The sequence below is a fragment of the Leuciscus leuciscus genome (assembly GCF_965113295.1).
Source record: "Leuciscus leuciscus genome assembly, chromosome: 24".
NCBI classification, from domain to species: domain Eukaryota; kingdom Metazoa; phylum Chordata; class Actinopteri; order Cypriniformes; family Leuciscidae; genus Leuciscus; species Leuciscus leuciscus.
The window spans coordinates 15,722,557-15,740,793 of NC_138723.1; the positions used below are offsets into that span (position 1 = coordinate 15,722,557).

At 38.0% G+C, this 18,237-nt stretch overlaps 3 protein-coding genes across 8 annotated transcripts in view; 2 read left to right on the top strand and 1 right to left on the bottom strand.

The window, feature by feature from the left end:
* The window catches only part of cadm2a (cell adhesion molecule 2a), a 500,950-nt gene that overhangs the window by 152,493 nt on the left and 330,220 nt on the right, over window positions 1-18,237 (bottom strand). The gene's annotated exons all lie outside the window — the stretch shown is intronic.
* LOC309489032 (CD209 antigen-like protein C) lies at window positions 227-3,208 on the top strand. The gene is made up of 6 exons (XM_082157546.1): window positions 227-448; window positions 492-918; window positions 1,044-1,280; window positions 2,481-2,626; window positions 2,694-2,800; window positions 2,969-3,208. Exons 2-6 carry the CDS (start codon window positions 762-764, stop codon window positions 3,093-3,095), a joined length of 774 nt encoding a protein of 257 aa, XP_082013672.1. The 5' UTR covers window positions 227-448; window positions 492-761; the 3' UTR covers window positions 3,096-3,208.
* Window positions 6,464-16,477, top strand: LOC309489027 (uncharacterized protein). Of its 4 annotated transcripts, none has more exons than XM_082157521.1 (6): window positions 6,464-6,663; window positions 9,680-10,185; window positions 11,023-11,274; window positions 11,455-11,582; window positions 14,924-15,030; window positions 16,049-16,403. In XM_082157521.1, the coding sequence occupies exons 2-6, from the start codon at window positions 10,029-10,031 to the stop codon at window positions 16,224-16,226; spliced, it is 822 nt and encodes a 273-aa protein (XP_082013647.1). In that variant the 5' UTR covers window positions 6,464-6,663; window positions 9,680-10,028; the 3' UTR covers window positions 16,227-16,403. The 4 variants fall into 4 exon arrangements, with proteins under 4 accessions (XP_082013647.1, XP_082013648.1, XP_082013645.1 ...); XM_082157522.1 differs by having other exon boundaries at window positions 6,465-6,663; window positions 10,061-10,185; window positions 16,049-16,402; XM_082157519.1 differs by lacking the exons at window positions 6,464-6,663; window positions 9,680-10,185 and adding an exon at window positions 10,211-10,961 and having other exon boundaries at window positions 16,049-16,477.

Genomic DNA, 18,237 nt, shown 5'->3' on the forward strand with positions numbered 1-18,237 from the left:
GTGCAACAGGAAGTAAACCAGACCACTATGTCTGTAAGCTTCAGGAAGATGAAAAATGATGACCCACATTATTAGCAGTGTGAAGTGACATCACATGCATCATTGTGTTGAAAGCTTCAAGTGCATGCTGATGAAACTACTGAAAATTACAAAGGACGGAAAACCATGGACCCCAAATGAGATTGCATGAAGGTATGATGTATCATTTTTAAATGGTTTTGTTTTACATTTCAGAAATATGTAAAATCCGTTATATACGAATTTTGTCTTGTTTTAAGGATGTTTAGATATTTTTACTGGAAAACAATTTTTTTTTAAAAGCACGTTTCAAGATAATTTTTGCCTTGTATCAGCAGAAATCAGCTAAAGAAATATTTGAGCATATTAAGTTAATTTGAATTGATAAACATGTTTTGAACAGAAATCACCATATAAAAAAAGTTTGGATGTTCATGCACATACAAAAAAAAAAAAAAACTTAATTTCCCTAGTTTATGCTGGTGCTGTGCCATTTACAAAGTATCCTGATGAAACTGTTGAAACTGGGAAATGAAGGAGGAAATACAGAATTTGGGAAACATTCAGTAATTTTACCTATTTTGACCTCATCAATTTGTTTTCAATTACGTTTTGTTCACAGGTTGGATGTCACATTATCTGAAATTTCACACTTTTTACTCTCACCTCTTGGAAACTTAAAATTTTAATTTTAATTTTCCTACATTCATAGTGTCAAAATCCATTCTCTCTAAATCAATGATATGAATGCTGCTGGGAAACTGAAGATGGCCAGAGAAGATACTGATGAGATGACCATGGTTATATTTGCTAGTACAGATACTATAGACCTACCACATGACCTTAGAACAAAGTTAGATGACTTAAACCATCCCGGAGAGGAACAGACACAACAAATACGTAAGATTGGGTGCTTAAATGCGCATCTGAAAGTATCATCTTATTTTTAAGATCTCATCTTATCTTGTTTCCTTTATATCTCTGCTGTGGTAAATGGAAAATAAATTAAATCATTACATTTTCAGGAAGTGACTCTGATGAGAAAAAAATCTACAAGACCACCGTGGTGTGTTTGGGGATGTTGTGTGTTCTTCTGCTGGTGGCCGTCACAGTACTGTGTATAAAGTTCACAAAGGAAAACAACATGTTCCAATCTGAGAAAGAGGCAAACTATTGGCTAAGTCTGAGTAAAAACTTGACAGAAGAGAGAGAAGAGTTAAGGAAGGACTTGGCGAAACTCCAGGCCAGGCTTTATGAATACGGTAATCATTCTGTAGAATTCCACAAACTTAAAATGTGCACACAGTAATTTTTTCTTAACAAATTAAAAAAAAGTTTAAGAAAGTTTTACACGTAAAGATTGTTAACTGAAAACAATGGCTGAGTCCGAAAAGTTAAGCAGCTGACTTGTTGCCTCGCTGCCTATTCAGGAAATGACTTTGCAGGTGTTTGTGCATTAAGTACCTCATAAAATACACTGAAAAAAAGTTTTTGCACAAATATTTTTAAAGTAAATTTCACACGCATATTTTTAAAGTAAATTTCACATATGTAATTAAGTAAACTCTACTTAACTACAGTAAGTTAAGTGAAAGTAACAAAGAAAATAAGTAATTTTAACTTGGCTAGTAAAAGGTTGAGTAATATTTATTTAGTTGAAGTTTCCTTTGCAATACATTTCACTCAAACAATATAATATTGAATTAAGTATATGCTTTACTTAAAAATACCTAAGTAATAATACAATAGATATTGTGTAAGACAGCATATATTAGATATTAAGCATTACTTGAACGCAGAGACCTCAATACTTGGTAGACAATACACAATGACGGTAACATTTGATGGATCGTTTTTGTGTTTGAATGTGTCATTTTGAGTAGAAAATGAACTCCAAATGTCACAAAATGGCACGTTACTAATCCTAACAACAAAAGCAATGATGAAACAGTGTAAATACAGTTTGAAAAAAGTGAAAAATCAACCTGATTAATTATTCAAGGCCCAGTGCATGATGGGAACACCAGTATAAGAAAAGTTGAGTAATTTTACTTAATTTTATAACGTTGATATTTACGCTTTCATTTCTACACGCTTGAATTGAGTACTAATATAGAATTTACTTAATTTTTTTTAACTCTTGCCTGAACTAACTTTTTCATGTAAATTACGTTGTTTTTTTTCTGTAGTATTTACTTTACCACAAAATCATTTTGATCAGTGTAGATTTTTGTCAGACTTCTGAGGCAGCGTAATGATTTAATTCTTCAGCTTTCGGGCATAACCTATCCACGACTGTCATATCGGCTAGTGCAATAAAAATGGCTAGCGCAATAAAAAAAAAATTACAGTCTGCTCCTTATTAAAGTAAATAGAAAAGGAAGGAAATTAAAGGAAACTATTTATTTACAATGAATTAGTTGATTTTTCAGGTTTAAAGAGCTAATATCTAACATTAACAGATCAGTGCTTTGACAACCCTAAATGGATAACGCACAACTTCAGTTCCTACTACATTTCCTCCGAGTGGAAGAACTGGACTGACAGCAGACAAGACTGCTTGCAGAGAGGAGCACATCTGATCATCATAAACAACAGAGAGGAACAAGTGAGTGAGAGATTGTGTTTGAATCTGAAAACTGTTTATGATCTATATGGATAATATTTCATTTTAGGAATTTATCAGAAGGGTTACCAGTGGAAATATCGTCTGGATTGGTCTGACAGACAGTGATGAAGAGGGAGTCTGGAAGTGGGTTGATGGCACCACACTGGACTCTGGGTGAGCCGCTTGTTCATACTATTGTGTGTGGAAAAGTGTAGATAATCTAAACCATAAACTCTTCTCAAGCAATATCAAAAACAGTTTCTTGCATTAACTTCCAACATTTAATCACTTGAGCCACATATATTATATGACACAAACTGTAATGTTAATCTGTTGTTGTAGGGTTTGGGAGCCTGGGGAGCCCAACAACAAAATAGATGAGGACTGTGCTGTATCACTCTTTGATTGGGCTGATTATCCATGTAATTACACCTTTGTATGGATTTGTGAGAAAGATTTAGAGGTTTAATGAAACTGTCAAAGCATCAAATCTGTACATTCAAAGCAATGCAGTAACCAAAGTTAGTTTCAACCAAACCAAACATGATGGTTTGATGATATTAAAACAATCGGAAAATCTAATTTTGCACTCATTTGTCAATTATATCTCTTGTGTGTAATGTTTCTTTATTTCTACTTTTATATTATAGTGTAAAATAATATTTTGATTTCAATATATAACTTTATTTAGCAACACTTTCAGTTCTGACGAATATAAGGAATATAAGGAAGGACTTGGCGAAACTCCAGGCCAGGCTTTATGAATACGGTAATCATTCTGTAGAATTCCACAAACTTAAAATGTGCACACAGTAATTTTTTCTTAACAAATTTAAAAAAAGTTTAAGAAAGTTTTACACGTAAAGATTGTTAACTGAAAACAATGGCTGAGTCCGAAAAGTTAAGCAGCTGACTTGTTGCCCCGCTGCCTATTCAGGAAATGACTTTGCAGGTGTTTGTGCATTAAGTACCTCATAAAATACACTGAAAAAAAGTTTTTGCACAAATATTTTTTAAGTAAATTTCACACGGGTGTAATGTTTCTTTATTTCTACTTTTATATTATAGTGTAAAATAATATTTTGATTTCAATATATAACTTTATTTAGCAACACTTTCAGTTCTGATGAATATTAGTTCCCTACTATTTGGATCAGTGTTAAAATACTCCAACCACTTCAATATACAGGTACTGTCACAAGCAGACTGAATGCTGCTGCACCCTTGACATACAAAATAAAGGTTCCAAACGGGTGATTTCTCATTGATGCTACAGAAGAACCATATTTGGTTCCCCAAAAAAAAACTTTCAGGCAACAGTTCTTAAAATTCGAAAGAACCTTCGTCAGCTATAAACAACCTTTTGTTTAATAGAAAAGCTCCATAGATGTTAAAGGATCTTCAAGGAACCATCGATACCAATACAGAACTTTTATTTTTAAGAATGTACCTCGACATTCTATGATAAACTCGGACACAACTGAGTTTATCATAGAATGTTACAACTGGCACCTTCTAAAATTAGAGTGCCAAAAGCAGAAGAGTTCTGAGCAGATCGATCGGCGGACCGCAGCGGTGGCCTGTTTGATGGCCCGGAGGGTGAGATCTGTGGTGCGCCACAACTCAGCCACCGCGCCTGGGGTTAGACCCTGACCCTGGTCCAAGTCCCTCAGCAGATCAGCCTGGTACGCCTGCAACACAGCCATCGTGTGCAGCACAGCACCAGCCTGACCCACCGCCGCGTATGCCCTGCCATTTAGACGTGAGATGGTTTTCAGAGGTCTAGATGGCAGGGCCGGAGTCAATGTCTCCCCCACTGAAAGATAGCTCGCAAATGTCTCTTCAATAGGGGGTATCGACACATATCCGTGCTCTCGCATTCCCTCCACATTCGCATAGTTGGAATGATGTAACCGGTGAATGCGAGAGGAGTACAGGTTCTTCCACGCCTCAGCGTGGAGGTCGGGAAGGAATGGAAGGCTCACGGGAGCTGGTAGATTCTGGCCAGCGAGAAAGCGATCGCTAAGTCTTCCACGAGCGGCTTCCCCTCTGGCGCGCTGCCATGGCAACTCAAGCCTGGCGGTGGCGCGCTCCATCCCCTCCACCAACTCAGCATATGCGGGGCTGGGCGGGTTCAGCCATTTCAGCATCTTCACTCCAACAGCCTCCTCCTGCTCATCCTGGCTCGAAGCCAGCAGAGCACTGGCCGCTGGACCAGAGGACCTGATATGATGATGCATCCTCGCCCAGCAGCTCACCCTCGTCAGCCGCCGAGCGTGAGAGGTTTACACCTCTCTCAAACTCATCGGGGAGCTCCATCTGAGATCCCCACGATCTCAGTCTCCACTCCACCTCAGCGCAAGCAGGATCGGAACCACGGGGTGCAAATGACTGTCCCTCCTCCCTCAACAAGAAGGACAAACGAGAGCGGAGCGCTCTGATAGATAAACGCTCACAGTTTGCGCACACAGCCCCCTCAAGGGCTGAGCTCCTCACCCAAACAAAACACGCACAGGTCGTGAGTGTCACCTGGTGTAAGATATCTCTTACATGGGTCAGCAAACTTCCAGAAATGCTTGTCGCTTGCCATGATAAAATATCTCAATTCACAGTGCCAGCAAAACAGTCCCTGAAGACAAAAAGAGGATGACATGTTCTCTAGGCGCCCTCTTATACTTCCTGGTCGCACTGGCGGTGACGTCATGGCTGTCACCGGCCAATACGATTGCCGTGATTATACAGTACTTCAGTCATCAGTCACGCTGAGGCGTTCCCCAAATGTGTCTCAGGACGCAGTGTGAGTTCCCTTTTGACAGGGAACTATAGTTTTATACAATTGATTATATAGGCTGAAGCCTCGAAAGCAAGATCGTTCCCTTTACAATCACTTAAAAGTTGTCGATTTGTCAGTGTATCGCAATCTCACAAAGTTCCGTTATGATCAGTGAAGCTGCCAACAATGTACAATAAATCTCTTGCATCGTGTTTATACTTTGTTTGTTAATGAGAGGTTTCACAAGACTGCACAGCTCAGCATCACTGAATAAAAACTCTGACTAACTTGAACACCTCTGATTGGCCATTGTGTTCAAGAAATCAACAACTATGTCTGTGATTGACATTGATCACCGCAGAAAAAAACATGTTGAAAATAGATAGATTAATTTGACGTTCTCCAGAGCGCAAACACAAATGCATGGGAGCATTAGCCAAATCTGTTTTGCCAATATATTATTACATTATCAGCTGAGGATGCTCTTGCTTGAGTACCCGTAGAACCCGTCAACCCGTAGAACCGGGACTGGCTAAAGCTGTGTGTAAACAAGGCTTGGCTGCAGAGTGTGAGTTGCTCCGAAGGAGAGAAATTCTCCGGTACAGAAACAGAATTGATTACGTCGGAGCTTATCTATACAACGCAGGCTACTATAATAATTTACCCAGTGGGCTCGTTACCAGGTTTCGTCACGTGTTCCATTACGTTGGTGGAGCAAAAATAGACAAAGTAGGCCTAACTGGCAATACTGTGTCTAAAATGTAAGTTTCTCAATATTAACTTCTTGTTTTTTTCAACTGTTGTTTGAACATGTAGATTCTATAAGCAAATCTTTTATATTATAATATATTCAATTTGCAACCTGTCACTCACAACGATCCAATGTTCCAATCAAGTCCCAGCCAACATTTGTACTTTTTCAAGAAGCTGTTTCACATGAATATAGATCACAAAATGAAGAAAAGACTATTTCAACATCTTTTTCATGCCGACTTTAAGGATCTGATGCAAGTTTTCACATATTTCACACAAGTTTGTTTGCCACTAGTGTTCAAAATAAGATGAGTGCTGATTACTTAAACACACAGGAACAAAATCATTCAATGTGTGAAGGTATATATGATGATGTGATCAAGACTGAGTCTGAGGGAATGAAGATACAGTAGAGCGAGTGTAGATTATGGTGGAAATGAGAGTACAGATTGTGTGAGAGATCATGACTTCAGGACAGAGACGAACACACACCAACCACTTTAGTGTACAGGTAATTATATTAATTTCTTTGATTAAAAAACAACAACATTTGTGTTCTTCTGATACCATTATAGAATTTTAAACTAAAGTTACAGACATTAACTGACCATGTGTGTATGTTTTTTGAATAATCATTACCCTGAGTCGTCCTCCTCGTGTTTATTCAAGTTAGGATGGTCATAATTTAAGGATTGTCATCTAAAGCAGGGGTGTCCATTCCTGCTCATTGACAGCTGAGTAAAGCTCCAGGCCAGTGTTATTTTAGTATCACTGATATCCTATTATTGTTTTTAGTAATATTTGAAGTGTTTTATTTTTATATTTTCCAATTTCATTTACATTTTTGTTAAAGGTTTTGACTACATTATAATTTCTGATCAGAGGCGGTCCTTACAGCCTACAACAGCAAATTAACCATCCAAAACATGATGTTTTGGAATTAGCAGATTTGGGATGAGATGCGTACACACACAAACACACTATGACCACTAGGTAAAAAAAAATACTGAATTTAACTGATTATTCAAAAATGAGTTCTTAAGTTATTAATGACATATGATTCACAGTCATTGTTGTTTCAGAGCAGATGTAGTGTTAGGCCTCGTTCAGACTGTCAGTCCAAATCTGATTTTATGCAAATCCGATTGGAATCCAATCTAATGTTTGACTGTCCACACTGTGTATCGCAACTGTTCAGATCCGATTTGTGCATCCATAATGCTCTTTAGTTTCTATGGCAATGGTGTTGCGTTGGTAGGCATACGCCAAAAACAACAACTGCAACATGGAGGGGTTTGCAATAGAGATGTTGTCTTATTTAAATTTTACAATGCCGTTGCGCTAGACTATGCGTCTTCTGAGGCAGCGGCAGAACCGGAGGCTGGTATGTACATTTTTTTTTTTTTTCACACTGTTTCAAAATATGTCTCCGTTATATTGTCATTTTCTGCTCGTCCGGCACTTTGCAAACACACAGTATTGTTTCAGCAATGACTTTCAGCATGTTTCCTATAACGTCTGACTTTTTTTACGTGGCGTGAGAAATTTCAAACATATTAATGTAGCTTCAAACAGATTTGTAAAGATTGGATTTCAGGACTGACAGTCTGAACGAGGCCTTAGACTTCCACATTGTCTGTCATTTCCGGACAGGGTTGTGAAAATTCCGTCATAATCCATTATTAACCGTCATTTCAATTTTCATATACTGTATGTTAATGATAATAAGCCATTTAATAGGCTCCGTTTTTGTTCACATTTTCATTTTTATTCACAAATTTACAGGACAAGCATAAAGGCTATATTATGAGACTGTGGGTCACTTTTCAGGTTTCATCATGAATGTTTGTCCAATAAATCGCAATAAGCTATGTGCTTTGCTACTTTTGATATGAAACAAAGTTTCATCTTACAAATTTAGTCTATTTTTATTGCATAATTCAAACAATCAATACCTTTCTGGCGCTCTTTAATGTGATGTGAGAGATCACTGTAGAGCAGTTCAAGCGAAGCGGTGCACGATTGAACGAAATCATTATTTATTACATTACAGAACAAAATAAAACAAGAATGAACATCAGATTGAAAGATACAGTCCGACTTAACGAAATCCGTATCATGTCTCTCATGTAATCCCTCAATCACTGTTTCAACCGTAGAAAGACGTCAATAAAACAGCTTGTAGACAATGTCCCGTAACTCAGAAAAGCCATTCATTGACCATTAAAGGGATTGTTCACCCAAAAATTTTAATTAGCCCATGATTTACTCACCTTAAAGCCATCCTAGGTGTATATGATATTTACACTAATAATTATGATATTTAATTAATATTCAAAATAATGAATGAAAATGAGTGAACAAATTCAGACACTGAGTGGGCTAGAAGGGCTGTGGATGTCGTCATCTGCCAGGAAGCAGGGAATTCATTCAACACAAATCTCATGGGTTTCTCTAGCTCTAAAAGTTGATTGTACATTGGTTGTACATCGGTTGCTATTGTGGAGCATAATGGAATTAAATGAGTGCACTCGATAATGTCCACTATGGTTTTGGACACCACTACAAATGCCACTCCCCTCAAATAGTGCACTATAAGGGGCGACACAGTAAGTGAAATCTTAATCCATATATTTGCTCAAAATCAAGGATTCATTCAGGAACGAAACACCACTAATGTGTGTTTCTCTGAGAAGCGGAACGGTTTATTCTGTTTTGGCTTTATTTGGACCTACTTTTGTTGGCGGAGAAAAAATAGACAAAGTAACAGTGTCAAAAATGTAAGTTCCACATTATTAACTTATAGGTCATTCAGCTGTTGTTTAAACATGTTTGAATGCCTGTATCTGATGTTAATCTTGAACATCAGCTATAATGCGTGAGTATGATCTTTTTATCGTAGTTTAAAGGCTGTCATTTATTTCGTGAGAAGTGCTGATATCATATGTCTGGCACTTCTGTATCTGTGCTGTGTGAACAGTAATAATGGCAAGAGACATACTGAACATCATGTCTGACGTGTTCAGGAAGTGACTTCAGGAAGTTGCTGAGCAGCTGCAGTGTTGTTGCTGCTGCGTTCTTCAAAACATCTAGCAAATGAGAATGACATGGTCAGTCAAGACGGTGATGACAGAGGAATGTTTATTAACATCCTTCAAATTCTTCATCATTTCTATCAATTCTATTCACACATTTTTATATTATAAGGTTCATTAAATTATATATAAGACATATTAAATGTACATCCACAAGCACACCTACCCAGGCACACAACACTAAAAGTGAGGTGGCTTTCATTATAATTATACAGTTTAAAATGTCTGTATTGCAAAATAGTCATAGTCATTTTTTTTTTATAAACGTGTATACAGTAGATGTTCTTTACAGATGGTTCTAAACTTAAAGTCACCATGAAATCAAAATTGAAATGTTTTATTTATTATAAATGATTTATTTACACGCATCTTTTTTTTAATGCATATGTCCTCATAATCTTTAATCAAAATAACTTCGCCTCCCTCTTGCAGTGACATCTCTTTTTTTCTATGATGATGTGTTAACTGGTGCGAGGGCGGGACAACCTGTCACTCCCATGACATCACAGCAATAGCAAACCACAACCATCCAATCAATTCCAGATGGACAAATCAAGTCTACATTTTGTTCTAGCTTGAGAAGCCGTTTCACTTGGATATACATCACAAAAAAGAAGAAAAGACTATCGCAACTATGTCAACTGATCTAATGTCACACGTTTTTGTTTTCACACGTTGACCACATTTTTTTTTTTTTTTTTTTTTTTGTCTGACTACTTAAACTCATCTACACAGGAACAAGGGAAAACATTGTTTAAAGTTTGACGGTTAAAGAGAAGAAATGTCTGATAATATTTATGATGATGTGATCAGTGAGTCTGAGGGAATGAAGACAGATAGAGAGGAGATGACGGTAGAAATCTATGAGAGTGCAGATTGTGTGAGAGATCATGACTTCAGGACAGAGACAAACACACACCAACCGCTTCAGTGTACAGGTGAGTACATTCATTTAATTTTTTTTTTTTTTTATCAAAACATCAGAGTTCAGCCATTTAACATCATATCTCCGGTGCTCAGGAAGAGATTGTGTGAAGTTGCCATGTTCTTCTGATGCTATGATAGGATTTTAAGTTAAAATTAGGCAATAACTAACCATTAGTCAATGTTTTTTTTGGATAATCACTAAACCTTCTCATAACTGAAAAAGGAGCAAATATGTTTACTCCATAAATCTGATATCTGAAATGGTTTTATTAACTGACCTGTACACTGACAACCTTAAACACTGAAGCACAGCGTCAGTCCATTGCTTGCCCTTTATCAATGTAGCAAACCTCAGATGAGGTCAGGTGTATTAAGAGTGTCTGCTCAAATCAGAAAAAGAACTACAGAGAAACATCCAGCATTAGTGTGGTGTTATCATAACTGTTTCATGGAGGACCTGAGGCCTTCAAAGAAATGTTCATGAGAATGCTGCTGTATCTTTGTGTTCACACCACCACAATAGTGCCCTTTGTTGTTATGAAAATTAATATTAACAGACAGGATGTCACATGCTCTTGTACTGTGACGTACTTTGCCACACATTGCCCTCATGTACTAAAAAGCAGAGGACTACAGAGTACAAATGCACACAGACAGTTGTCGTCATTTACGTCCATGGCGAAGCAAGCAAACATGTCTCAAATACCTGTTTATGGAAATATAAACACTGCTGGATCGAGGGGTATGAACAGACAAACAGAGATAAACCAATCACCTCAACACACAGGTACAAAGTGAAGTTTCTGTAGAAATTAAGAAACATTTATTTTCATGTCTGCCATTTTCAGGAAGTGATTCTGTGAGGAACAGAAGCTCCAGAGCAGCTGCAGTGTGTTTGGTGTTGCTGTGTGTTCTTCTGCTGACTGCAGTCATAGTGCTGTGTGTTCACATCCATACAAAGAGCACAAACTACACAGAAGAGAGAGATCAGCTACTAACCAACATTACCAACCTGATAGAAGAGAGAGATCAGCTACTGACCAACATTACCAACCTCACAGAAGAGAGAGACCAGCTAAGAAATAATCTTCAGAGTTGTGGTAAAGTTTCTATGTAGTTATTTGCTATACATCTATACTTCTTTTAAAGCATGATAGAGTTGGGTTGTGCTCTCAGTAACTTTCAGGGTTCATAATCTATGAGTTTACTATCTGTTATAAGTTACTGATAGGTGAGTGTAATGGGAATAAAAAGCTAGCAGCTAAACTGGTTGTTTACAGGTGGATGGACTTACTATAAATCCAGTTTTTACTACATGCCGAATGAGAAGAAGAGCTGGACTGAGAGCAGAAGATACTGTACAGAGAGAGGAGCAGATCTGATCATCATAAACAACAGTGAAGAACAAGTGAGTGTGAGAAAGAATAATGTGTGTGTGTGTGTGTGTGTGTGTGTGTGTGCGTGTGCGTGTGTTTTATAGTAAACTTTTTTTTTTATACACTGCGGAAATATAACTAATATGTAGTTATAGGGTAAGTGGTGCTTGTTTACATCTTGTTCTATTCCAGGTACAATAAAAATGCATAAACACAATCTGATATCACTTACTCTGAAACCTTTATTTGAAAAACAACCTTTTTTTTTTCTGTTTTTTTTTTTTTTTTTTTTTACAGATTTACAACATTCATTTAAAACTTTTTTTCTTTCTTTTTTTTCTTAAAACATTTCATTTCATTTCAAATGCTGAAGTCCTAAAAGAAAGTAGCCGGGTTTGTCCCCATTTAATTTTTTCGCTTGCTTGGCTCCTCTTGTTCCTTTTCTTTTTCTTTTTTCCACTGATTAAAGGTGCAGTCTGGAAGAATGACCTAGTGGTGGAAATAGTTACTGCAGTCCAATTCAAAATATTGGAGATATATTATATAAATATATGATTTATTATTATATAAATATCTGAGTCTGCTCCTCAGACTGGACGGCACTCACACGGGTTGCCAGTTTCAGCACACGAACAGGAACGAGCGCAATTCCAGCCTGGAAACACACATTTCAAAGTAAAATAACTGGCTGTAGAAGTGTTTTTCAGAGAAACGAGTATGTGAACTTAGCATGTTTCCACAATATGTGCAAACATATAATGGTATTTTTATACTTTAGTAGAATGAAAAAGTTACATACAGCACCTTTAATCTTAAAAAGGAATCCCATGTCTCTTGCTATTCTGTATTATGTATTAAACCCAGAAATGTTCTCACCATTTAATCATCTTTTACCCTCATGCCATCCAAGATGGATACAGCTTGCTTTCTTCAGATGAACACAAATGAAGGTTTTTAGAAAAATAATGTCTGGGAAATTCCCAGAGATAATTTATCAATAAAAATGTTTTTAAAAAGAAATTAAATTATTAAATAATGTAAAATAAAACTTTAGCATTTGACGAGAAATGTTGTATTCTCAGTGGAAATACATATAATGCAAGCTTATGGGTTCCTAAAAGTTGAAGCATCAAACAGCCCACACACCAATAAAGACGGTAATCCATACGACTCCAATGAATTAGAGGTCTGCAAGACTGTATGAAATATTGTTATATGGATAATATTCTAAAACATTACACATCGCCTACACAATACGCGATTACGCGAGTACGACACGCGTGCAATGCTTTAGCATACAACTGACAGTCGACCATGCAGAGCATCAGGGAGAAGTTGAAGTGGAGTTACTAAGGCTACGTTCACACTGCAGGCTGAAACGACCCAATTCCGATTTTTTTGCCCCTATGCGACCTGTATCTGATCTTTTCATGACAGTCTGAACGACACAGATCCGATCTTTTCAAATGCGACCCAGGCCACTTGGGTATGTGGTCCCAAATCCGATACATATCCGATCTTTTCAAATGCGACTTCAGTCTGAACGGCCAGGTCGCATTTATCCGACCCGCACGTCATTGATACGCGAAAAACGTCATAATCCTGCGTTGAAGTAGTCGTCGGTTTGAAAACGGACTGCATATTCGTCGAGCTGAGGTAAATCTGCCGAACGGGTCGACCTCGACGAGCCCGTTAATTTAAAAAAAAAAAAAAAAAAAAAAGCCCACGGCCATTATACGTCATGTTAACTTATTTGTGCTGAATCTGATATTAGATAGGTCAGCGGCTGCTGTCTGGCTCTTGTGTAACGGTCGCTGCGCGCGCTCGTGTGTGTGTGTGAGAGAGAATCACAGTTAAAGTTTAGCTACTTCCGCAAACAAAAAGTGACGTCGTTGACCGTTGAGTACTCTTCTGCGCATGCGAGTCACTTCTGGGTCATTTCACGTTCACACAGGAGATCACAAAAGGTCGCATTTAATTGGAAATGTGAACGGCCTTGCAAAAAAATCGAATTTTTTCAAAAAATCGGAATTGAGCATTAAGCCCTGCAGTGTGAACGTAGCCTAAAAGTTCCCAATGCTTCGGGAAAAACTGCATTTTAGACGAGTTTTGATTTGATTACCACAACAAACAATGAGCCTGAAATCTTCAACAGTGGATGTTATTCTTTTTCTTCACAACACTCGTGAATAAACAGTGAATGATGACCAATGTACATGTAGCATAACGTCACTCAGTTGAACGGAGTTTTTAAATCTTTGTTTTATTATTGTTAATATAACGTTAGCCAGTTGGCCAAGAGTTCTTTGAAACATTGTTCTTCAGTAACTTAACATTTAAAAAAAAAAAAGGTAAATCTTTTTTTTTTTACATCTTTATTTACTTTTTTGGTGCTGGATCACATAGCTTGGCTATATAATATTCTCTACTGCATGCTTATACTTCTCTGTAATGGACAGTCTATATTAATATTTGTGGGCATTATTGTCAGTGGTGGTAGTTATGTTTGAGGCCTATAATAAAAGTTTACCTCTTAATTGTGTGTGTGTGTGTGTGTGTGTGTGTGTGTGTAGCAGAGACAACAGGCATCAGTGAGAGCTTAAAATGATATTGATGTCGGTCTCGGGCCAGACTCCCATTCATTTTGGCGTCACTTTGACAGCGAATAACTTTACATCTGAGGCGTTTAAAGACTCCATTTGTCCATTATTTATTTCTAAAGAAACACAAAAATGTATAAAAGGCTCCATTACCTTGTATCTTACATTATGGCCCCGTAGAAGCCATTTTTGTAAAAATAGGCTAACGATTGCGTCATAACCACGCGACTCTCTGTCGCACAGTAGAGAATTACCGTATGGACAGGAGGAGAAGCTTGCGGCAATCGGGGGGACGTGGAGGCAAAATGACAAAATAATTAATCAGAATACTTAGCAAAAGTTTCTCCTGCTCCAAGCTCATGGACACCTCCTACTCACACTCTCCGTCTCTGTAAGTTTCGGAAGGGAATGATTCAGATTTCTCTTGGCACAGCTACTAGAAGACAGACGGGTTGCTCACGTCACATCTACGTCGTCAAGCTCAGTTTGAGTCTGCACAGTACACTCAGCCATCAGGAAGTGAGTGCTTCTAATTGACTTCACTTTTCTCCGTTGAATCCAATGGGGTCGCTGTGTCCATTTCTTTTACTGTCTATGCGTGCAACTAGTCTATTAGGCTAGCGTTAGCGTTTCAGGCAGGACAGCAGATTTCACTGTTGTGTGGGGGTGAAATATCATCCTCAAGGAGATGATTTTTGGAATATAATAATTTCCCTGGTTGTTACCCCTTTATTCCCTAAACTTTACATATTGCAACTGTTTCATCTGCTCAGGATTTTGTGAAGAACATGACTGGTTCTGCTATAGTCTGGATTGGTCTGACTGACAGTGATGTGGAGAACACATGGAAATGGGTTGATGGAAGCACACTGACCTCTGGGTGAGAAAACACTGAACTGATTATTATCTAATAAATGATTCTTACAGTCAGTATCATATCACACAAAAAGCAGCACTGAACATATTGGGCCCTATCTTGCACCCAGCGCAAGTGACTTTGTACACCAACGCATGTATCATTCCTATTTTGCACCCGCGCAAAGCGGACTTTTCCCTCCACAGAAGCACGTCGGTTAACTAAGAAATACACTTGCGCTCCCGGGGGCGGATCAGCGCAAAGAGGAGGCGTGTTCCGGCGCAAACGTTCCTTCTTGCTATTTTGCAGGTTTAGAAAACAATTGCGCCACTAACCAGGAAAAAATAGTTTAAAGTCAGTGGCGCGTTGCGCATGTTATTCATAGGCTATTTTAAGGGCGCATGCTTGGCCATAATCAATGTAGCGTGTGCACAACGCGCACTTTGATTCTCTCATCTACACAGAAGCAGCAGTTTTCATTTTTGCAAATCATACATTATTACGATAGATAGATAGATAGATAGATAGATAGATAGATAGATAGATAGATAGATAGATAGATAGATAGATAGATAGATAGATAGATAGATAGATAGATAGATAAACAATTTATTATAAAAGCATACATCTAGCTTACACATTTACCCAAATTAACCGAAGTTAATTTGGGTGGGTTTCTCCATTTCAATGTAACTTCTCTCTTTTACGGCCGTGACGAGAGCGTTGCTCTCCTTGGCTGTGAACCGCTGCTGGCGCGCGCCTGGCAAATCCGCCGTTACAATAGCAATCCGCTATGGAAAAAGCGCATCTGCTCTTAAAGGGAATGTGAGATGACGCTCTGATTGGTTTATTTCACGTTACGCCCAAACCACACCTATGAATAATGAAGCTACTTCAGACCAACCCATTTTAGATTTGCGCCTGGCGCAAGAGTCATTTATCCCGCCGGGAAAATAGCAACAGCGCCGAGACCCGCCCACAAAGTTACTTGCGCTTTGACACTTGCGTTTCAGATCGTTAAAATAGGGCCCCTAATCTGTAGTTTCAGGTTCTGGGGGTCTGGAGAGCCTAATGGAGAAAGAAGAGAGAACTGTGTTGTGACTGTGGCTGTGCCTACATTGCCAGAGTGGGGTACTTTAGTAGGGTGGCTTGATATTGCATGTAATTCAGCTTTTCAACTGATCTGTGAAAAGAGTATTTCACAACTCACACTGCCATAGAAACATCACACACCTTTTTTGATGCAAGTTTAACAGAACAAAACTTTTGTAATAATTGATTATTATCTGAAGCAGTGTTTCTCAACCTTGTTCCTGGAGGATGCTCTCAATAGCACATTTTGAATGTCTCCTTTGTCAGACACCTATTTCCTGTCCTGGAGTTTCTTGTAAAGAGCTGATGAGTTGTCTAAAGTCTAAATAGAGAAAATGTTATTGATGTTTTGACAGCTTTTTGTTTTATTGTTATTCTGTATTAAACTAAATTTAATATAAAACATATTTTTGTTTTGAATACACACATCTACTCATTCAATATTATTAACAAATTACAAAAAAAAATCACATTTTATGTACTATGACAGAACACATCCGATTTTTGGTTCATTTCGAAGTCCATGTTGCATTCACATTTCCGTCTAACTGCGCCAGAGTTAGTTTGGAAGCGGACCGAGACCCCCTGAAAAGAGGATCCACTTGTTTGGTGATTCACTGTAGATATAGCCTATATCAAGTTAGTTCTGGCAGGTCACATTAGTCAAGCTTGCATCAGCTGACTCTCAGCTGATCCACATCTACCTATAGGAATATGACGCCTATACATATATAAGCTCTTTCAGAATTATCAGCAGCTATCGCGTTTCTCAGGAGCTAATTAAATGGCGAAATTCGGCAGGCAAGCAACATCATCAAGCAACATCATCTCACAAGGAATCGTGCAATCAGGAATTTAGCTAGAGGAATTCGATCCCCACAAGGATTTCACCTCAGATTCATCTTAAACTTGAACTGGAACACGAGATTTGCCGCATTGATCATAAGTTGCCTGATTTGGAAGTGACCTCAGTCTGCATTGCTGCTCGCATCGCTGCATTAAGGACTCGACGTGATTCATTCTCCATTCATCTCTGAAAGTCTTCACAAAGCTAAGCTAAGTCCTTTTTAATACTCATTGTTAAAAGCTATCATGGTATTGGCAACATGCTTGTTGCTAATTCTATACGTGTGGCTTGGGCTTATCTAACTTAGTCGTTTTCATTAAAATGCTCTTGCTAGGCTTATGCGATCATATTGGCTATGTGCGTTACTATGTGTTGTCATTGAATCAGAATAAATTCTCGAATTATGTTGTAAAATCTTGAATTAAATATATTTGCAAACATTCATGTTGTTTCTATTCTGTTTACCCTAAGGGGGGTTATTGCTGCTCTCCCTGCTCTTATCCATGCTAGGCTGCATGGATGCGCAGGGAGTTCTTGCCCAGAAAGGAACCATACCGCCAATCCAAACTGTATGATTTTCAATCGTATTTGACGGTAGTGGTCCTGACAGAACTACACTAGTGGCAGTAAAAATTGTATTCCTTCCTTTTCACACAAATTATGGTTGCAGGGGCAGATTATTGATTAATAAAGATTTATTTTTGAGTAGTTCCTTGCAAAATACCATGTTATGACCTAAAAACACTTTACCAAAATATTGTCTGTATGAACAAATAACTGAATTCAAGCCCCTTTACTATTCTCAAGATTTGTTGTAAATAATGGCAGTAACTATTAGGGGTGTGCATTGGCACTGCCCTCACAATTCGATTCGATTACGATTCACCAGGTAACGATTCGATTCAATTCGATTCTACGATGCATTGTGATGCATCAAAATTCTACTGCACACAACAAGGCAAATTTTTCATCAGTCATGAGGCAATACAAGCAGTCAGATATTGAACAACAGATTTTATTGGCTGCTATGTGTGTATTATCACTCTCCTGTATCTTTGATATAAATGTCATTAAATAAAATAAAATTGAATGGTACAGGGTATTGGATATGGCATTTTCAAACCTGAAAAAGAAAACAAATCACTGCTGTCAGTGCTTTGAATGAGACATGTTTCTCTTCTCTCTGCTTGAGAACCATTTGAAATTAAATTTCAACTTTATTGTCCAACTCGAGGCCAGAAAATAAACAGTGTAGGGGTGTAACGGTTCACAAAATTCATGATTCGGTTCAA